Source organism: Alosa sapidissima, chromosome 13, assembly GCF_018492685.1.
Source record: "Alosa sapidissima isolate fAloSap1 chromosome 13, fAloSap1.pri, whole genome shotgun sequence".
NCBI classification, from domain to species: Eukaryota; Metazoa; Chordata; class Actinopteri; order Clupeiformes; family Clupeidae; genus Alosa; species Alosa sapidissima.
The window spans coordinates 14,474,373-14,496,977 of NC_055969.1; the positions used below are offsets into that span (position 1 = coordinate 14,474,373).

Sequence of the window (22,605 nt, forward strand, 5' to 3'; positions counted from 1 at the left end):
AGAAAAGGTGCTGAGAGATGGTCCAGACTGTTCGATCTCCACACCTGGCTCAAACGCTACTGCGCTTCCCTAAGCATCCCCTATGTCAACAACTGGGGCTTGTTCTGGGAGAGGCCCAGTATGCTGAAGCGTGATGGTCTCCACCCAAACCAACATGGAGCCAGGCTACTCTCTGACAACATAGCGTCCACACTGAGGCATTGACATTCTGTAGAAAACATTACAGATTCACGCCCCCCAGGTATTGATTCGAATGGCATTATACATGTGGATGGTTCTGAGAATGAAGATGATGGTTCTTTAGCTTTAGAGCTAAAGCAGCATGTTACAGGACCCACCCACAACCTTGGCAACACCCTCGATCTAGTCATTTCTAGAGGGATAGAAGTCACAGACTTATCAGTAAATGATATAAATATGTCTGATCATTATTGTGTATCTTTTAATATAGTACTACATACTCCAAAAATTCATCCCGAAATTGCAATCAAATCGCGACTCTTGGACATTAGAGCAGAAAAGCAGTTCATAGCTCTTATAGACTCCATAAATTTAGATATTTTACATCATCCCATTGATCAAATGGTAGAGGCACTCAATCGTGAATTAGGCGCTCTGCTTGACAGAGTGGCACCCTTAAAGACTAAAAAAAGGCCCTGTAGCAAACTGACACCTTGGATGAATGAAAATATCCATGATCTAAAAAGATCATGTAGAAAAGCTGAGAGAACATGGAGAAAAACTAAGTTACAGGTTCACCGTGCCATTCTAAAAGAAAAAATAGCAAATTATAATAATAATAATAATAATAAAATTCCAATCAGGTTTTAGTTCAAATCACAGCACAGAAACGACTCTAGTAAAAATAGTCAATGATCTGAGACTGGCTACTGACTCAAACAAAGTCTCAATCCTTATTCTTCTGGATTTGAGTGTGGCATTTTACACCATTGATCATAGCATCCTAATTCACCACCTTGCGAAGAGGGTGGGTCTCTCTGATAATGCTCTAAACTGGTTTCAAACCTACATTACTGGCAGAGATTTTTATATCCGTCTAGGAGATCATGTATCTGAAAAACATGACTTGCCTTTTGGTGTGGCCCAGGGGAGCTGCCTTGGTCCCCTGCTATTTTCCCTATATATGCTTCCGTTGGGAAATAATGTAAACTTCCACAGCTACGCAGATGATACCCAATTGTATATTTCTGTGGAGCCAACTAACCCAGATGGCCTTTGCTCCCTCACTGCATGCCTAACCTCCATTAATCAGTGGATAAGCAACATTTTTTTGAAACTAAATACAGAGGTACTTTTGGTTGGACCAAAACTAAAGCGAGATATTGTTCTTAGTAATCTGGGGAACTTGGCGCACCAGGTCAAACCAAAAGTAACAAGCCTCGGTGTCATCTTAGATGCAGAGTTAAGTTTTAAGCCCCATATCAGTAAAGTTACTCAGGCAGCCTATTTCCATCTGAGAAACATTGCCAAAGTGCGGCCCTTTTTAACTCAACAAGATGCAGAAAAACTAATTCACGCCTTTATCACTAGCAGGTTAGACTACTGCAATGCACTTTTCACTGGTCTTCCCAAAAAACATCTAAAGAAATTGGCACTCATACAGAACTCTGCGGCTAGACTTTTAACTAAGACCAAGAAGAGAGAACACATCACCCCTGTGTTGGCTGAACTGCACTGGCTCCCTATTTCCTATAGAATTGATTTTAAGGTTATGTTAATTACTTACAAAGCTCTGAATGGCATAGCACCTTCATATATCTCTGAGCTTTTAATATCTTATCAACCACAAAGGAAACTTTGATCATCCAATGCTAATCTTTTAATCGTACCCAAAGTGCTCCACAAACAAAGTGGAGAAGCTGCTTTTATCCATTATGCCCCCAAACTATGGAACACCCTGCCTCTGTACATCAAGCAGGCGAGTTCAGTAAATATTTTTTAAAAAAGATCTGAAAACATACCTGTACAGGAAAGCTTTTAGTTAACTCATCTTATCCTGTAGACTACTTTTTCAGATTATTCTACATCTGCTGCTATTGGAGGGCGCAGCCAGCCAGAAGCAGATGGGCTCCCCCTATTAAGTCAGGTTCTGCTCAAGGTTTCTTCCTGGAATATGGGAGTTTTTCCTTGCCACAGTTGCCATATGGCGTGCTTGTGGAGGGTAAAGGGTTAAGGCTGCCAGTCTTATGACATGTTATTTTCTATATTTTTGATATGTTGCTGAGTGGATCATAAACGGCCCCAGCAATGAAGAAAAGTGATTGATAATGACTGACTGACTATTATTCTGTTACATGCTTCAAATGTAAAGCACTTTGAGCTGCATTCTGTGTATGAAAGGTGCTATACAAATAAAGCTTATTATTACTATACAAATAAAGCGTATTGCCTGTGTGTATGTGTGCATGACTTATTTTGGTCTGCCACTGTACATTTAAACCACAGTGTCAGTATACACCAGCCTAAATCCCAATGACTGAGGGCTGCTCCTTACTTGTAGTAGCCATCGATGCAGGACATGCAATGCTTGGGGTTGTCTGTGTGAGAGAGAGAAAATGCAGGCAAGCTCACAGGCACAGTTTGGGTGGCAATATGGTGTGTGTGTGTGTGTGTGTGTGTGTGTGTGTGTGTGTGTGTGTGTGTGTGTGTGTGTGTGTGTGTATGTATGTGTGTGTCTCTTTTTGTGTGTGTTTGTTTGTATGTGTTTGAGTGTGTGTGTGTGTGTGTGTGTGTGTGTGTGTGTGTGTGTGTGTGAGTGTGTGTGTGTGTGTGTGTGTGTGTTTGTTTGTATGTGTTTGAGTGTGTGTGTATGTGTGTGTGTGTGTATGAGAGAGGAGAGATAGAGAGAGAGAGAAAGAGAGAGAAAGAGGAACTTACATAACACACACTTCTTGCAGCCCTCTTCGCAGGGCATGCAGTCGTCGTAGTCGGGGTCCTCAACTTCTCCTGAGCACACACACAGGAAGATAGAAAAGGAGAAAGAGGCAGCGAGTGGGTGACAGAGGAAGAGAGAGAAAGACAGAAAGGTCGTATTTGATTAACATGAAAACATTCATGTTGCTGTCATGTCATGTCATGTCCTACTGTAATAATGCAATATCACTTGAAAACTTTTTTTTTTATATTTAGCACTTGTAAAAAGACAGAATCAGAGAAGAAACAAAGAAAATAAATCAGTGCAGGAAGAGGCAGTAAGCCCAGGCGGGCTTATATGAGGCCTCCACCTAAAAAAGTAACATAACAACAAGAGCCACAAAAAGTATCTAAACAATATAAATTAAAAGGATTAAAAAAAAAAAAGAAAAAGAAAGAAAAAGTATGAACAAACAGTCTAAGCACTACAGTAGAAGAAACTACAATGACAGAAGTCTTCAGGAGAACCAGCTATAGATCAGCAATTAAATTAGCCTTTAGGCATCTTTTAAAATGATTAGTAGTAAAACATTTCAAGGCCAGATGTGAACATTTTTTCCATATTTTAGCACCCCTATAACATATGGAAAATTGAGCTTGACATGTTTTAAGTTGAGGAGGGTGAAAATCATTAGCTTGCCTCGTTCCATATGAGTGAATCTGTGAACTAGTTTTAAAATAGCACTTAAAGTGCTCAGGAATCTTTCCATTACAATTATATATTTCATAAATAAAAACACAGGTTTGAAGTACATTAATATCATTCACAGTAAGGATTTTCAATTCTTTAAATAACGGAGTGGAAGGAAAAGTACTTGACCACACTAAATTACAATATGAAAGGTATGGGTAAATTAAACTATAATAAAGAGTGAGGAGGCAATTTCTAGAGACAAGATTACTAACCCTCCTAATTATCCCAATTGATTTATTTACTTTTTTGCTAACACAGTTTCTCAATTTCTTACTGAATAGTTTTCGAACGTTCCCTTCAGATTCAGATGCTTTTTCCTTTTCAGATTCCTCAATGCCATCAACTATAATATTATGGCGTTTTGAATGGCCTTCTAAATGATCTATCTTATCAGGGATTAAGTTCAGATTATTTTTTATTTCATCCAACTCTGTCCTGGTTTTAATACAGTTCTTTGACCAAGTTTGACATGAGTCTTTAAAATGATCAAATTCGTTCTGAGTCATTTCGAGACTCACCCTGAAGTCATACAGTAGGTCTGCTTTGTCAGGTCATCAATCCTCTTGTTTGATGAATCAACAATGATCTGCACACATGTTTTGAAACTTTTTTTCCTGTTGCTCCAGCAAAGTTCTATAAAAGTCCTTTTGCTGATCCAACAATTCACGCATTTGTGCCATGGTGACATATTCCTCAGTGATGTTGTTTGAGTTTTTAGGTGGCATGGGGGTTCTTTAGCAATACAGGCCTACTGGGCCGCAAACACCAAGAGATAGGGACAAGGAACAAATAATGTCCAAAATGAAGAAGTATATCAATGACAAATCTTATCTTGAGTTCATTACCAACAGAAATGTTGATTCCAAATGCAGGATTCTTCAGATTGATTAAGAATTCCTTAAAATTAGTTTCCTCAGTTTCAGAAGACAGCTCTCAGCACCGATACAGGTGTTGAGTTAAATTAAGTTAAGTTAAGTTAAGTTAAGTTAAGTTAAGTTAAGTTAAGTTAAGTTAAGTTGAGTTGAGTTGAGTTGAGTTGAGTTGAGTTGTGTTGAGTTAAATTATAGCTAAGTTAATTGTAATTCTACCCTGTCACATGTGAGAGACTGCACACTGTGTAACAATACAGTCTGAAACCTGCTGTATAATTATGTTTTTTTTTTTTCAAAGATACATTAAGGCTGGCACAACAACTTTTTTCCAATTGCCATCTTGTGAAAGTGTTCTGAGTATGTCTAGTTTCTGGGTGTATACTTTCTAGGTGTGTTCTCTCCCCATGTCATTCCATCACCGCCCAACGCTTCTAAAGTCCACTGCCTATTGTGCTATTAAAGTCCAATACATTATTTTCAAATTCAACAAATGCTTCTCTAACTGCCCTTTTATATTTGCTCTATCTTATGATGATTAGCTGTTAAGCTGAAATATCAACAACGTTCACCAGGATCATGGACTGCACCTTTAAAGCACCGGTATGGCCAGCAGCATGACACACGTCTTTAGATTACCATAGCTGACATCTTTAAAACACCGGTATGGGCAGCAGCATGACACACGTCTTTAGATTACCATAGCTGACATCTTGTGAAAATAGATCTGACATCTAAATTGTAGAAATTGTCTGTGTGGGCTGTGTTCTCTCTCTCTCTCTCTCTCTCTCTCTCTCTGTCTCTCTCTTTTTCTCTCTGTCTCTCTCTCCATCCTTGTGTTCTCTTTCTCTCTCTATCACTCCCTCCATCCCTTTCCCGCTTCACCCGAAGCACGCTGCCTATTGCACCATAAACACACACTTGGGCAGCAGTTAGGCCTACTGACTAAACAGCTGAGAGCTGAGAGGGGGGCCTGCTGACCTTCGCCACACTCCAGACGCGTGCAGACGCCCTGGCTGAGGTAGTAGGACGGGCTGCACTTGAGACAGCGGCTGGCAGAGGTGCAGAGCTGGCACTGCTCTGGACATGCCTCGCATGTCTTCTGCTGCGTGTGGAAGTGAGCCTCCGGGCACGAGTCCAGACACTGACCACGGAATAGGTAGCGGTCGATCCCGAACTTGTCTGTGACGGTGAAGCAGTAGAGTTTAGAGGGATATATTTCGTCCAGAATATAAACATAAAGATAGAATTGAAGTGCAAATCACAGAATGTCTGCTGTCCTTTCTGTGACAGCTGACATTCTGTGTTTTGCACTTCAATTCTAAACCAAAAACACAAAAATCATAAAGTTTGCAGAAATACATACTCAGTCTTTTCCATATTTATAAGCTGATTTAGTGAAAAACAGTAAATATTTTAAGTACAAATCACACTGACAGGTTTATTATATGACTTAAATCATTTGAGCGGTTCAGCCAAGAGCTACAGTATAGTTGAAAAATTGACATGGAATGTTTTAAAAAAAAAAAAAAAATATTTCTATTGTTTCTCCAAACTTGTTACTCCACAAAGTTTATGAATCATACCCATTCAACAGGCTACATTATGCTAATTGGCAGCTATGGAACAATGGCTAAAATGAGGGATGATGAGTCACAATGTGCTATGCTATCTTATGCTAGATCATTGATGACTTCATTAGAATGCAGTTGACTTGCAGGTCAGCTCACCAGTGTCACAGCTGGAGCAGTTGGCAGGCCCACGGTCAACACACACGGCGCAGGTGTGGTCACAGAGGTGGCACTGCCCGCCGGCCTGGTACCTCCCAGCTGGGCACCCAGCCACACACTGGCCCTCGTCCAGAAACCTGGCCAAGTTAAAGAGCTGTTTGTAAACAAGTTGCCACACTGTTGGATTTTCATGGCCACAGGCAGTGATGTAGTCTACGTGATACGCAGGACTACGCAGTATACCCACCTAAAAAGCATCAGGTTGATCACAGTATACCCACTACAGCTAACTAGACTACTAAGTGTGTGTGTGTGTTTGTGTGTGTGTGTGTGTGTATGTGTGTGTGTGTGTGTGTGTGTGTGTGTGTGTGTTTGTGTGTAACTGTCTGTGTTTCTGTGTTCTTACAAAGATGGAGAGCAGTTGATGCAATCGCTGCCGCTGGGCCCTCTACACTTGTGGCAGGTGGCGGCGCAGGCATGACAGCTTCCCTTCTCATCCTGGTACTCTCCTGTCCCCCCCACACACAAAGGACACAACAGAGACACAGCACACCACAGTCATGTTGAAATAAAGGCAGACACCAGATTGGCACTAGTGATTAGTCTAGTAATTAGTCATGATGGGACATCACACTGATCACTTTATATGTTATTCAAAGCAGGTTCAAATCACACTGCCTTGCAGGACACTGATCACTTTAAAACTGTAAATACGTGTATAACAACGTGTGTGATACCTACTGCTTACTGTGAAATAATCTGTCACATTGCACTGATTATGAAGTTATTTTTAACTTTTTTTAAAACGTATTAGTTATGTGTTTAATTAATTTATTTTTTTCACTGATGCTGGTGTCTGAGAGCAATGTGTGAGAGCAACTACAATGACAATAAAGTGTTATACTATTACTAGAATTATACACTATCAATTTATGTAGCTTCAATTATTTCTTCAGACACATGCTGGACGACTACAGTTAGCTGCTGGATGACCTCTGCTGGTCATTCACAGTATTACACTAACAAATACGGGTCTTTGCTCATCTGCTTGGCACAGTGAGGTTAACAATGACATCACCGTCTAGTCCGTCTAGTAAAATAATAGGCGTATCTCACCAACGCATAACATCTGCAAAAGATATTCGATATATCAAGTCAGACACATTATATTCACAGACGAACCATCTTCACAGAAACACATTATATTCAGACGTACCTTCTTTACACTCGGTTACACAGACTCCATTCTGTAAGGTGTGTCCTTCCATACAGCCAGTGCAGTTCCCTCTGCCACCTCCAACACATGACAGACAGCTGGCATCACACCTGGCATGACACACACACACACACACACACACAAGCACAGACACACGCACACACACACACACACACACACACACACACACACACACACACACACACACACACACACACACACAAGCACAGACACACACACGCACACACACACACACAAGCGCGCGCACACACACACACACACACACACACACACAAACATGAAAAGTACAATCAGCTGGGCTGTGTGTGTTATATAACCACTCCTCTCTTTCTCTCTCTCTCTCTCTCTCTCTCTCTCACACACACACACACACACACACACGCACATACATACCTCCGGCATATTTTGCTGTCAAAACCTTGTTGGGTTGCATAGAAGCCTTGGCTGCAGGAGGACACACACTTCCATTCCTCTACCAGGTAACCCTCTGCACAGCTCTTACAAGCCTCTACACCTGCACCTGGACACACACACACACACACACACACACACACACACACACACACAGGAGAAACATGCAGGCACATACCACAGACGACCAAACACAAACACACACAAACCATACCTGTAAACTACTCACCAATATAAACATGGGTAAACATATTTGGCAAATTCAAGCACCTACAGTATTCACTATCACTTTCAAAATACTATGAAGTCAGACAGGCAGAGTTGCAATAAATCACACATACACACACACACACACACACACACACACACATAGAAGAAACATGCAGGCACATACCACAGACAACCAAATACAAACACACACAATGAATCTGCAGACGCACACACACACACATACACACTGACACACTGTCTCAGAGTTGCTGTTGTTGCTGTTGCCCGTGACTCTGTGTGCGGTACAGTACCTGCACAGGAGGCACAGGCCGGGTGGCAGGGCTCACAGGTGCCCTGCTCTTCACTGAGGTAGGTGCCCATCGCACAGCTCTTCTGACACTTATTACCCACCAGACTGAGAGAGACAGAGAGAGAGACAGAGAGAGACAGAGAGAGAGAACGAAAGAACAAGAGTGAGGAATGAGAGATGGAGGAAAAAATATATTTAAATACTTTTATCCTTTTGTTTTCAAAGCTAAGATATAGTATGATGGTACAGTGATACCACAGTGGATGAAGACCTAGTCAGACCAATGGTAGGAAAAATCAGGAACAGAGTTTTATTTACAATGATTCACATCAAGGGAGAGACAGCATGACTTCACCTAAAGATCCATCTAAGCAGCTCTCATACAGGGTCACAACGTAAGAACATACTTTTAGTGTCAAAGTGACCTACTAGTGAGAAAAGCAAAACATTAAATCACAAATTGGAATATTGGACATAATGCTCCGCTTATTCCACTTTCTCAACAATGTCAATGTTGGTTATATGTTGGTTACATCACTTATAAAAAGGAGCAAACATTGTGTTCTGTATTTGTTGTAGTTCTGAGGTGTTATTGTATTTACAATGGCATCATGGTATTAGTTGGAGTTAGTTACTTGTGTCATATTTCAGATCCTTCTTTGATCCTAGCTCAGTAGTCTACTACCTAATTTCAGGTCTTTCCATTTTTGGAGGAGAAACTTGATGCCTCCTACCTGTGTCCCTCCATACACTCTGTGCAGATGGTGGCAGATGTGCATCTCATGCAGTTCTCACTGCATTTCCTGCACACGTTCCCAACTGTCAACAAATAAATAAAAATGCTCAATAGAACTGTTTTTTAAAAAAAGAAGTCTGACTTGTGTGGCTTGGGAATAAAATACAACACCAAATAGCAGCATATAACACTTACTGTAAAACTAAAGTTAATAAACATCAATTTGTCAAAAGTCAATAGTGGTTTCAAAAGTGTCATCCTGAACATTAGAAATGGTAACGATAACGATATTATATCGAGTAAATAGAGTACATGTATACTGATTCAATTTACCACTCCTGCAGTAAATACCACTCAATAACACTACTAACTAAATAATACTACCAATGATCTAACTTCCTATGCAGACTTGCCATGCTCCACGTAGTAGCCGTCACCACAGCTGGTCACGCAAGAGCTGGTGTTCTCGTTGAAGTGGTGCAAGGGCTTACAGGAAGTGCACTGATTGCTGCGGCTGCCTTCACATGTCTTACAGGAGGAATAGCACTTCTTACATCGCTTCCTGTCTCCCCAGAAACCCTCGGGGCAGTCGGCCACACAAGTCCTGGATGGGGGGAGCATGGGAAGGTTTTTTGGTCTATGATTCACACTTCCTGAGTCTCAAATCTCTGACACTCTGATTGAGTTTCGTTGATAGGCCTGGTGTATTACTCTGATTGTGCAAAATCACATACAGTATTTTGAAATCATTGGGTTGGCAAATGTTTAATGGGTGAGAGGCTTTTTTTAGATTTTAAATATCAATCTAGCATCAGATGCATCTTTTGTGTTACGACAATTAGTCACAATACATTTCTTTATGGTAGTATGTTGGTATGCATTTTCAATAGCTCCTTTCTGCTTTCTAACCTTGTGTTGTTCTTGAACTTGAGGAAGTAATGGAGACAGGCAACACACTGGTGAGCCCTGGGTCCTTCACAGCCATCCTCACTGCACTCAGGATCACAGGGGCCTTAAAATGGACAAAGAATTCAATTCTAATCAATTTTATGCACAGTATACAGTGCAAATAACAATTGAAATGGTTTCACGGTACATTGCAGAGCTCAGAGCCTAAACCCATCAATAACTAGATGTACCGCAAAGCGGTACAAAATATGACCGCCGCTCAGTCCTGCACAATTTCTCTGCAAAATCTGTCTCCATCTCCTACTCCATCCCCCGCTTCGCTGCCCGGCGGTCATAATAATAGCACTAACAATACAACAGTAGCACGGAAAACTCTCCCGGTCTCAGGAAAAAACTTTGAGCAGGACCCAGCTCAGAAGGTAGGGAGACGTATCTGCTTGGGATTGTCTAGGCAAGGAGATGACAAAACAGGGGCATGGAGGACCTGTGGTGCAAGTGGCTGCAGCGTCCCTCCCACATTCAGGTCCAAGTGCCCACGAGGGACCAGCGTTCAAAATCCGCCCGCGGTCATTTCGCCTATCCCACCCAATCTCTCTCTCCAACTTGCTCTCTGTTGCTCTTTCCTATTTGCCTAGTCAAGCAAAAAAAATAAAAAAATACGGTGCAAAAAAAGAAAAAAGAAAAAGAGGGGCAGGGAGAGGAGGAGAAAGAACCAGATAAATTATACTAGACTGATAGTGGATATAAATGGAGAGAGCTGGAGAACATGCAGGAACATGACATGAGCCACAGACACACGCACCACCTCCCACTGATACACTATTTTCCAGGCAGATTAGGACAAGCCTGTGTTAATCTTTGAAGTGTTTACAGAAAATCAAACGCATCAGATATGACACTTGGTTTCATTTCGAAGCAGGGCTCTCTTATGTCTTATCTGGATCAAGACTCATCAGTCATCAGACCCGCAGGTTGATCTGCAACTAAATGGTGAGTACAGTGAGGCTCAGATGTGACCACAAAAACTCAGCTAGAACGTTTAAGACCAAAACACAGGGATAAACCCTAGATAAAACAAAAACAGCTGCTGTCTTTGGCAAGAGCATTATCCTAATCTGGCATAGATCTGATGGACCACATCAGGAACAAATCCAATTCTGGAGTCTAGAGACTACATTCTATGACAGGCCTGTCAAAACAAGATACCAAAACCAGGCCAACTCTGTAATCTGCACAAATTAATAGGTGAAGACACGAGGCCGGTAAATGCAGTAAAGAAACCCAGGTCTGGTTTTTGTTATTTGGAGCTTACCGTTGTATTCCTCAGTGATGTCATCATCAATGGCCGTATCCACCGAGCGAGCCTGTGCATGCCGTGGTGGTGAGGATGGGTGCACGGTGGTGCCATAAAGCACCAGATACCAATCTATCAGTTTGGCTGCAAATTACACAAGAAAACAAAACAAAAACAGAATAAAAAGACAACACATTTAATTCAGTCAATTTTGATTCAATTTTTTTCTACATGGCAGCTTGTGTTTTAAATTGCACAGTTCTAGCCTGGGAACCAGATTAGAATCTTAGAGCGCATTAGAATTTGCTCTACATAGACAATCGGTTTGGTGTGAGCCAAGCTAGCACACTTCATGACTGGGCTTGTCTTTGTTTCTTAGAGTTCAGACAGTCCAGCCTCCCTGACCTGACTGTCTGTATGGCCTCCTCCTGCTCGGCGAGTCCCGGATCTCCAGGGTCCACTCTCCGGATGTGGTCTCCCCCCAGCAGTGCGTGGTCATGAACTTCCAGCGTCTGAAGCCCTCGGCGGAGAAGTCATTCTCCCTGGAACAGGACACAGACAGGTCAGCACAGATGCTGCCCCCGCTAAGCCTCGAGGCTGGAAAGGCTCCCTCAGACACACAGGCCATAACTCTTTCCTTTCCCTCCCATTAGTCAATGAGAGAGGATGTGAGATGACTCAACCAACAACTGCTGACATTACAGTACATTAGAGTTTTGTTAGTCACAATATTACCAAACTACAGTAGAGCTCATACTTCCAAACTCTTCTAAGGAAAGTAAACAATTTGCTCTAAATATAGGCTATAATGCATTTGTTTGAAATCACACATTCACAGTGTAATTGTGGTTGCAGGTTTGGTGAACTTGAAGCAAGAAGCTTTGTTGGGGCAAACTATATGTGAAAACCACAGTATCTGCCACAGTATCTGCACAAATGATTTGTATTCTGGCCTTACAGCAATACACTTTCTAAAAGACAGAGTAGCTAAATATAAAGATAGATAAAAAAAATAAAAAAAACGATGAGAACACAACAGTGACTGTGGCCGCCTGACCTTGTTGTGAGGAGCTGTGACTTGGTCCCTGATGGGGAGGTGAGGGTTATGGAGAGGTCGCCACGGCGCGGGTGCAGCAGGGTCACACTCACGGCCACGTGCTCCAGGTACACCACATGTTTGTTGCAGCCTGATGACGTGTACGTCGTCCTGAGTATTCGGTCAGCGCGAATCTCCCTGTAGGTGTGGGGACAGAATGGACAGTCATATAACAACATAGTCATGTAGAGAAATCCCATCTCACTGTGCTCAGACAGGAAGTTTATGTGAGTGTGTGTGTGTGTGTGTGTGTGTGTGTGTGTGTGTGTGTATTATGTCCAATATTCCAATATGTGGTTTAATGTTCTGCATTATGCCCAATATTCAAATATGTGGTTTAATTTTCTGCATTTCTCATACTTTTAGTGTCAAAGTGACCCACTAATGAGAAATGCAGAACATTAAACTACATATTGGAATATTGGGCATAATGCAGAACATTAAACCACATGGAATATTGGACATAATGTTCTATTCCACTTTCTCTCAGATGGCGTTACCTGTTGCTATAAACAATGCTATCCACACACACTCGATGAGGGGGCACAGGACTCCATCTTTCGGCCTCTGTCACCATGGCCTCAGCATCCATCAGACCAAACCCATATAGGTGACTGACTGCACATGAATGAATGAACGAATGAATGAATTAATGAATGAATGAATGCTTGAATGGATGGATAGATGGATGGATGAAACTACCATATCAGTCAGTAAAATACAAACTTATAAATTAAGCTAATTTTGCAACCAAATGGATTTGGCTGTTCAGGAAACCCAGAGCTATTTGCCTCAGTGCTTCAGTATTTTGTGTTCTTCACATGAATCAGTCAAATGACTGGCTATGAGCAGTGACCACACTCTTCAGAAATCAGAAGATCAGAGCAAAACTTCTGTACTAGTTAATCTCAGTACTCAGTAATCTCATAGATTAGGAGAAGTGAAAAAGATTGGTCTGCTGGATTCTACCGTCATGTCCAGCTCCATTGGTCTGCCAATCAGGAGCACTTAGGTGACCTCGCCGTGATGTCTTCACAATGATGTGCTGCACGTCCCTCCAGCTTAGCAATGGGCTGAGAGGAAAGGTCATACAGATTCAGAGAAGAGATTCAGGGCCAGATGTACGTACATTTGAGAATGTAGCGTTATCAGTGCCATGGACAAACCGCAGATTGCGAACGCTGTCAAACCCAAGGTTACAGTACTCATATTTATCAAACAGGTAAGAGAAAGAGAGTCACGATACATGCCATTTATATCTGAGATGTAACAAGTATACACTATACTACGCTTAAATCTTCATAGCATTCCTCAGCTGCATATTACTCACATATTGTGATATCAAAACATGTTTGAGACATTCATACCCACGGCCAAATTACAGCCATGGAAATATTTGCTGTCAACACTACTCTCACTCGAGCCATATTGCTGAAATAGACTACTAATATTGCCACCTCAGCATTTTGCTGTCACTTGACAACATCTCTGTAATATTCAATATCATCATGTAGTTTGAAACTAATTATTAGTCAAGCTTTTAAACATTAACTAAGCAGGCTCATAAGTAAAGTGTGTTACTTGGCTTCTAGGGTAAGAGCAATGATTCCGGCAGCCATGGGTGCAGAGGCGGACGTTCCGGAATGTTCTTCAGTGCAACGCTGTCTCAGGTCAGTGGTCACCTACCACAACACACACACACACACACACACACACACACGCACGCACACGCACACGCACACGCACACACACACGCACACGCACACACACACACACACACACACAGCATAAGACACATGAATAAGCCCAGGTGAATGAATAGCAATATGTGCTTGTCTAAGGTCAGCTGATCATTGAACTGAGGTATGTGAGGAAAGGGTGATGTTGGTACTCTATATGGTTGTGTGTTATGTCTGTGTGTGTGTGTGTGAGAGAGAGAGAGAGAGATAGAGAGAGAGATTTTGAGAGGTTGCTTTGGCAATGCATCATATGATTTGTCGTGCCAATAAAGCATTTGAATTGAATTGAGTTGAGAAAGCAAGTGACCGAGAGGAGAGGAGTAAAGAGTGCCATGGAGGGCCTCACTATGCCGATGCCGTTGCTCTCTCCGCTGCTGTAGGTGGTGGCCAGCGTGGAGGCGCACTCCTCCAGGTACCAGGGCTTGCGGCCGCTCTGGGTGGTGCTGCTGACCGAGATGGTGTAGATGCTGTTGGTGTAGCCGTCACATGAGCAGTGGTCCTTGTTCCGCCCGCCGTTCCCAGAGGCCCACACAAAGATGGAACCCCTCCCCTTTCTGCCCTGCACTCAAACCACAGCGAGGGGGAGATGTTCAGTCAGAGGGGGGGGGGGTTCTGTCTTCCATAAACACAGGAGAATCTGCCATCCTCCCGAAGTGAATTATCTGGTCTTCGTAGGGAATGGAACAATCTGTAACTTGTTCCCATGGAAAATGGTTCTTTGGTACTACAGTCATTTGGGATTTCTCAAAGGAAACTCACATAGTGTTGAATTGCATCACACACAGAGTAAACTAGATTTCCTGAAGGAAATACCAGTGCATGCAAAGCAAACTTTAATTGAAAGAGAGAGAGAAAGAGCTCCAGTGTCCTATTCAAGACACACTTGACACAATTTGAGTCAGGTTTCTACATTAAGCGGTTCAAGTTGCATTAAACACAACAAATCCTGGAAGAAGAATAATTAAAAGCAAAAGCCACCACATTACTTTGCATGCACTGCAATAAGAGAAAAACTTCTACCTCTACTTATTTAAATAGGGCACATGTACACACCGTACTGTAGTTTTACCACTGAGCTATTTGAAGCTACTCAAACAAATCCACAGCACATCTCCATCACCACAGGTTTTACATGCGCAGGCCAAAGGCAAACAATGCAAAACAGTCTCACTTTGCGGATCCCATTCTCCAGGGCTAGTCGGGCCAGGCTGCCAGGCCCGTCCACTGTCCTGCCGTCATCATCGGGCCCCCAGCTGGAGCTGTAGATGTCGATGTACTGAGGACGGAAGCTCAGAGACTGGGCTTCAAGCATGTCTGACATGTCGCCATCCAGCATGCGTATACCTGTGGACACATATGGGAAACATCTAGTATACTCTTTTCAGTTCACGTTGAATGTTCATATTGTGTTTTTTCTGGACAATCTTTGTGCATCAGTATGAAAGGAAAAGTGAAAGTTCAGTTGTTCATTGAGCTGTCGATTATTAGTTGAGCTGAATAGGGTCTAATTGAAGATGAGGTGGGACAGAGTGATTTCAACAGAGGTGAGGTGAGGATGATGACAGGAACTTACCTCCAATTTTGGCATTGTAAGCAATTCCGACCATACAGAGAGAATTGTTTGCAGTTGCTGCGACTACTCCGGCACATCTTGTCCCATGTCTTGAAGCAAGAAACACTTTGGTTGAGGAACTGCTGAAATATTTTGACATTGTCCTGCCACAACTATCCTGGTTGAGCCAGACCACTGTTACCATTATAAATTGATTATAGCAGGAAATGATGTGCATCATGTTTACACAATGAATACAGGGGAAAAAGGCGGGTGTTTGGTTGTTACTAGCCTAGCCAAAAAAAGTATGGGTTAGAGAATGTAAACCAGCTGTGGATAAAGGATGACACTAACTTGTTTTCATCAGTGACGTCATATCGTGGACTCGGGTCCGGATCATCCCGATTGAAGTCCCAGCTGGCTCGAGGGTCCTTAGGGACACACAAAAACTCCATATTACCACACTTTTTATATTGAGCCTAAAGGAAAACTCTAGCACTTTTTCACATAGATATCTGTTTCTCAAAGTCACTGTCAGAGTACTGTCGGTATGAAAAAAAAGAAAACAATCGGTGCTACCTAGCTCGAGTTGCTGTAACCAACAGCTAGAGCAGCCAGGCATGATTTTAAAGATGCCCCCAGAGTGTTAGCACTGTAGCAGCCTGGCTTCTCTAGCTGTTGGCTGCAGCAACTTGAGTTAGGTAGCACCGATTGTTTTCTTTTTTTCCCCATAACGACAGTACTCTGACAGTGACAGCTTGAAAACTAAGGGACAGTGCTGTGTTTAGGTCATAGTTTGCTGAATGGACCAAGAGGTTCATGGATAGGTTTACAACTGAACATATCTGGAGTCCCAGAGAAGATGGGAAGAGTAGGTCAGAAACAGAGAATGGGGGAAAGTCTGCTCTCAAATTATGAACTCTCTCAGATCTGTTAGATTATGAATTGAAATCTTTAAAACCTTTTTTTTCAAAGTGGTGCTGATTGTCTTTATAGCTGCACTCACATAATTGTGCTTGAGATCTGGGTGAATTCTTTCTATGCCATCATCCAGGATGGAAACCACAACACCTTTCCCCGTGTAGCCTTTGCTCCAGGCACTCTTAATGTTCATGTCTGTCAGGCAGTTCTGATCACAGTGCTGTGAAGACAGACACAAAAACACACAGTCTTTCAAAACAATGACTACTACTACCATTCTTTACCACCACCACCATCCATCCATAACACTCTCACTTTCATTTTCTCAGAGACCCATAAAACAAACAAACAAATCCGATAGCACGTCAGATGAAGATGCAGTCTCAACACACGGAACTCCAGCTCATACAGAATATTAAAATGGCAGAGGTGTGTGTTCAACGTCATTATCATCACTGCATGCTCATGGTGTGGCTCTGATGTCAACGGGGCACTTACTATGTACCACATTTTGTCCCATTTAGGGTCATTGAAGCTGGTGGTGTCGTCTCGTTTTGTCCTGTGATGGACAACCTGCTGCTGGACCCACTCCACCTGCACAAGGACAAACAGTTAGTGTCACCACATACACAGGAACGTATGTCGCCATGCCCGTTATGCAGCTGGCATCCACGGCCATATGGGTCCATTAGACCCATTCAATGGATGTGCCCTTTTCCAGCAGCTCTTTTATTAAATGAACCACACTTGATAAATAATTTACATGAGATGATGTGTTTGTGTTGACTTTTTACACACTTCTATGGCTATTTGGTCCAGTGGTCCAAATGTCTGTATACGCCCATGCTTATCTGTGTATGTGTGTGTTTGTGAATAGTGTCGGATGACTCATTAAGTATACAAGAAGGGTCTCAGTGATGGGGCCAATGAGATCCTCTTACATTGCTCTCCATGGCGATGAGGCTGTGGTTGCCGTGGCTGGAGGCTGTGGAGCGCCTCATGATCCTAGGGTGGAGGAAGTGGTAGTGGTCCTGCAGGTCTCCGATCTACAGTGGCACAAGAGAGGCACACTGTTTTACCACAGGAAGATGCACGCTATGGACCACTGCACCCGTCCCATCTGTGTGCAACTGGCTGGCCACTGTGTAAATTATGCACCTGTCATTGACGTCAGCCACCGAGATCCGGCGTGCGAGGAGGGTTACCTTACACCCCTGATAGATTTACCTGGAAACATGAGCCAAACCTACTGACCAGACAGCAGCTGATCCCGGGATGGGTCTGGCCTGGGTCTGGCCAGACTCAGCTGGGGCCTGGGTGGTGCTTTAGGCTTAATCCCCTCTGGCTGATCCTTACTCCCTGACACCCATATGCCATGAAGTTAGGCTCTTAACCCAAATCAAGAGAGCAAACCTCCCGTTAAAAAGCACAGTGGAAACAGCACGGTTTGCCAGAGCGCAACCTATAATCAAATGTGGACATAAAACCACACAATAGGTTTTTGCTAACTGACCGAAATTATGCAACACAGTTTTTGTAATAGCTTTCTGGCCCGTACAATAGGAGTCTTTAACTTTCATCTCGTTGCCCACAGTTCTTGCCAGTGCATCAGCAGAACATTTTCCTGGAACAAAGCATGACATCACTTTTCAACCATAGAACTGGAACTGTTTTAAGTTTGAAAAAATGAAGAGAGAAGGGGGGGGAAAAAACGTGTGTTTTTATTTGGAGAGGGGGGAAATAAACCATGCATTAGACAGACTGTTCCACTGAACTGGGGCATTGGCAGAGCTCAGCCAAGCTTCTTCAAGGCTCAGCTTCCACCTTTACAGACATGCATTATGCACGAGAGAGCGACATAGCAGAACAGCCGGTGCCCTGTTGCCATGTGCTAACTGGTTTGGTTTGGGCCAAGTAACCAAGAATCCTCTTTGAATCCTCCAGTGGAATTTTGCCAAAAAGTCGTCCGACTTTGCACTTTTTTTTGCAGTATTGCATTGCTTAGTCTGTTCTGACTGGGTGTCAACCACACAGCAATTGAGATGGCTTTCACAATTAAAATGTGGTGCTGCACCAAGTCAAACCACTTTAAGCCTTGAGGTTACCTACCACAAATAATTGAAGTTGATCAGCCTTGTAAAAAACAATAATAGCTTTTGCAAGGTTGCAATTTACTTTATCAGCTTTCAGTTAAGTGTGCACCTCTCAGAGAGACCAAGTGAAGTGCCATGGGTGGCCTCTAAATAAGAGGCTGCCGTTAAAACATTGTTAACGCCTGTGTTTAGGTTTAAAAACCTACAAATTATAAACCTACTTTTTTCTGTTTTGAATTGGGCGACTTCATAGAGTTTTATCAATAGCAGATACACAGAAGTGACACTGCATTGTAAGGAAATGAACAAAAGTGTTTAAACTGGCAATCAAACGCATACTGTGGATAGACAATTTGGACATCTGACAAAAGTGCGTCAACTCTGAGATCATTTGTGTGCTCTATTACTTACGTATTACATCAGCCCTCGCCGTCACTGGGACTTTCTGTTAGACAAAATCGTCTCTTTAAGTCCATACTGGAATGGTATGGGGTGCAGAGATGTTTTCATACAAAATTTAATCTGCTCTAGAGGTGGCCCCAGGCTGCTTAATCCTGTCTGGGTTGGACCACACTACTTCCTGGAATTTCACATTCGAGACCATCAGTGATTTAGAGCTAAAAAGCATCTCCCATAAAGGGGCACCAGCCCATGACTGGCCAGCACATTCCATGACTCCAATTCTTGCTACATAGATTTTATTGCTATCTTTAGAAATAAAACAGCTGGAACTGTCACAAAGTTAAAGGCAAAACAATCCAGACAGACTTAATCATTGCATATCTTCAGGGTATGCTTTGGCAGCATTTTTCTGCCATGGCAAAGCTGTCTGGCAGTGAGTCTAATTATAGCTTATAAAAGCAAATGTTTTAGATCACGAACATAGCATGAACTATAGGAGATATATGAGACTTTTTTTGTCAGCCCAAACTGCTTCATATAAGTTTTCATAATTTAGCTTCACATCTGGCAATATATGGCCTTGGCTGTACGGAATAGAAAAATGCCTTTAAAAATATAGGTTATATATCTTGCATTGAATTATCTTGAACCGTCACGTTCTGTTAATAAATTATTCAAGAACAAGAAAATGTAATCATTTAATTAATATGCAAAGTTACTTATTCATTACTGATTCAAGTCCAAATGAAGGCAAACATAGGGTATCTCAAACAAAGCAAACAATCTGAAACAGTAGGCTACACAGCTATACTCAAGACAAAACTCACATTTAGATAGCCTATTAAATCAATGTTACATACCTGACCCATATTAAGGAATCCATATTTCTCTGCTATGAAGTCTGCAGCTCCGGGACCCCCTGTTATTTTCACTGCCCAGCGATTTGTAAATACTCGTGTTTGACCTGGTGTCAGTAAGAATCCCAACATTAGAGCAAAAAATTGCAGAAGTCCATTGAACCTGCATCTCGACATCTTGCTCGAACACGACTTGATAACGTTAACGATAACTCAGCTAAAAGACGGACTGCTGTACATGTCAAAAGAGACCTGCAAACAATTTTATTCTTAAAAGAAACGTGTTTGCGCCTTAAATGGAAGTAAAAAGAAACTATTAAGTAATATTCTTCATAATTTCCATGGACCACAAGCTCGTCGTCGCGGCAGCTTCCCTGTTAAGTGTCGACTCTCACCAGGTATCAAATGACCATTTCGTTAAGATTAGAGGTTCTGTTTACAACCTATAAGGTGATAGAGATGCACAGGTAGGCTAGTTCCAGTCTCGTAGCTGCGGTGGCATTTAACGGGTTTCAAGACAGTCGAGTGAATTTGATTATCACACAAACTTCTTCAAACATTGAGAAACAAGAGCCTGACAGTGAAGGCGCCCCAAATTTCTTTTCCTTTTCTTTTTTTGAATAGGACTTACACCAATGGAAGGGAGGGGTGGGAGTGAGACCATCCCATATGAAAATAGAAGATAGTCATCATAGTTAGGCTACAGCTAAAATCCAAGTTTGGTAAGAAAAAAAAACATTTAAACAAAACAATCTCTTTGTACTGGCGTAAATGTTTTTGAGAGAAGGTGACCAGGTATAAAATGAACCAAGTTCAATGGGTTATTCATATTTGCAGATACCCTACAAGTTTGTTAACTACCACAGTCACGAGTTGGGTCGCGGTCATTTTTAAAAAGTGGGTCCCCAGAAAAAAAGTTTGAGAAACACTGCCCTACATTATCTATTGCGATTTTGGTTTTGACGCTGCCTAGAGCTCTCTGGCACGATTTCTTTTTAGGGTCAGGTCACCACTGTATTACCTTCCAAGCAAGTGTTTATATAAGGGTTATTATGGTGTGTTGGAGAGTCCAACACCCCCAACCATAACATAACCGTAACTGTGTGTACCTATTTCATGTCTGTGAGGCTTGTGTGGTATGTGAAAACAAATTTCCTATGTAAGGACAAATAAACTAACTAAGTAACATAAACACTTGCTTTCTTCATGTTAACGCTTTGGATTAAAACTTACTGGCATTAAAAGTTAAATAAGTAGAACGCTAGGCCTACTGAAGCTTTATATTTTAGGCATCATCTCCCACTTTGGCTGTAATGCTTGTTTGGATTCCTCAGCTTAGCTATCCATTGCATGATGAGCAGATAGCCTGCTTTGAAGAAACCAGTCTCTGTGCCAGCCATGGTGCCAATACGGCAAGCTAGTACAGCATGCTGTTAAAAAAAAAGAAAAAGAAAAAAGAAAACAATCCTGGCAATTTCTTGGGTAGCCCAGTGGCTGATCCTTTTATAGAGTACCATGGTGCTGGACATGCTGGTGAAATGTGCCAGCTGCACTGTCATGGTCTGTCAATGATGGAATTCACAGGGAAGGGTGTGTGTAAGCAAGTTTAAGAGAAAAAAAAACATTTTAAAAGTTTTCATCACAATGATAGTTTGCAATTAATTGAATTTGAAACGAGAAGAAAAACATGCCATGACAAGTGGGATTTTGGAATAACTATCACAGAAAAGCAATGGTATAGAATGTGAGCCTGACTTTAAGCATGATAATGAAATAAGTGGTAGCTATACATGAAGAAAAGTGTATGCCACCAGTCTCAAAATGTGTGCAAAGTACTGGTAGTTTTTCATATGCACTTACAGTAAATCATGACATGACTTAGTTAGCCGATGCTACCAACAGCTTTTTCAATAGTGGTGCTTCGGCATCGGGCTAGCCATGCAAATAAATCACTGTTTTACACCCATTTACGAGGCTCAACGTATCTCCACACTTCATTGGTAGACTTCCGAGGGCCCTGACATTTAAAACGAGACATTGAGAACTTTGAAAAAGCACTGGTAGTTTACTTACAAGACGATTTATACAGACAGTATCTTCACGAAGTTTAGCATTTGCAGCCATCTTGAATTTAGTCATACGCTAAACTTCGTGAAGATACTGTCTGTATAAATCGTCTTGTAAGTAAACTACCAGTGCTTTTTCAAAGTTCTCAATGTCTCGTTTTAAATGTCAGGGCCCTCGGAAGTCTACCAATGAAGTGTGGAGATACATTGAGCCTCGTAAATGGGTGTAAAACAGTGATTTATTTGCATGGCTAGCCCGATGCCGAAGCACCACTATTGAAAAAGCTGTTGGTAGCATCGGCTAACTAGCGCCAGATTTTGGAGTGCAGGGGACAAGCCGAGATGGGCTATGAGACATACGTTCACACTTGGTATCATGTTTCAATACACTTTAGGTCAATATCACACCGGAATTCTCCTTTAACTGTCCTAATAGCTGCAAGATATTTGGACAGCCTGTGGATGCAACAGCTCGCTCTTTGCCATCCTCTACTGGACAATTTAATTTCTACTGCATGCAGACAACACATTACCCTTTTTGTTAG

The 22,605-nt window shown here is 42.1% G+C and overlaps 1 protein-coding gene and 1 long non-coding RNA gene across 3 annotated transcripts in view; one reads left to right on the plus strand and one right to left on the minus strand.

The window, feature by feature from the left end:
* The window catches only part of pcsk5a (proprotein convertase subtilisin/kexin type 5a), a 39,249-nt gene extending 18,675 nt beyond the window's left edge, over positions 1 to 20,574 (minus strand). Inside the window, exons 1-25 of one of the 2 annotated variants that reach the window (XM_042059997.1) lie at positions 19,998 to 20,574; positions 17,584 to 17,688; positions 17,141 to 17,236; positions 16,728 to 16,862; positions 16,076 to 16,152; positions 15,743 to 15,831; positions 15,341 to 15,513; positions 14,516 to 14,728; positions 14,012 to 14,112; positions 13,400 to 13,503; positions 12,931 to 13,048; positions 12,392 to 12,568; positions 11,740 to 11,876; positions 11,353 to 11,478; positions 10,041 to 10,143; positions 9,545 to 9,735; positions 9,130 to 9,214; positions 8,403 to 8,500; positions 7,858 to 7,984; positions 7,444 to 7,553; positions 6,634 to 6,736; positions 6,228 to 6,364; positions 5,479 to 5,679; positions 2,899 to 2,967; positions 2,516 to 2,558 (exon numbers count right to left, since the gene is read on the minus strand). In XM_042059997.1, the coding sequence (XP_041915931.1) occupies positions 2,516 to 2,558; positions 2,899 to 2,967; positions 5,479 to 5,679; positions 6,228 to 6,364; positions 6,634 to 6,736; positions 7,444 to 7,553; positions 7,858 to 7,984; positions 8,403 to 8,500; positions 9,130 to 9,214; positions 9,545 to 9,735; positions 10,041 to 10,143; positions 11,353 to 11,478; positions 11,740 to 11,876; positions 12,392 to 12,568; positions 12,931 to 13,048; positions 13,400 to 13,503; positions 14,012 to 14,112; positions 14,516 to 14,728; positions 15,341 to 15,513; positions 15,743 to 15,831; positions 16,076 to 16,152; positions 16,728 to 16,862; positions 17,141 to 17,236; positions 17,584 to 17,688; positions 19,998 to 20,171 (3,092 nt within the window). In that variant the 5' untranslated portion in view covers positions 20,172 to 20,574. Of the gene's footprint in view, positions 1 to 2,515; positions 2,559 to 2,898; positions 2,968 to 5,478; positions 5,680 to 6,227; positions 6,365 to 6,633; positions 6,737 to 7,443; positions 7,554 to 7,857; positions 7,985 to 8,396; positions 8,501 to 9,129; positions 9,215 to 9,544; positions 9,736 to 10,040; positions 10,144 to 11,352; positions 11,479 to 11,739; positions 11,877 to 12,391; positions 12,569 to 12,930; positions 13,049 to 13,399; positions 13,504 to 14,011; positions 14,113 to 14,515; positions 14,729 to 15,340; positions 15,514 to 15,742; positions 15,832 to 16,075; positions 16,153 to 16,727; positions 16,863 to 17,140; positions 17,237 to 17,583; positions 17,689 to 19,997 lie in introns of both variants that reach the window. The other variant, XM_042059996.1, reaches the window with a different exon arrangement.
* On the plus strand, positions 6,220 to 6,813 carry LOC121680580. The gene is made up of 2 exons (XR_006021745.1): positions 6,220 to 6,488; positions 6,638 to 6,813. It is a non-coding gene; the product is annotated as an uncharacterized LOC121680580 (long non-coding RNA).
* Positions 20,575 to 22,605: the final 2,031 nt, after the last annotated feature.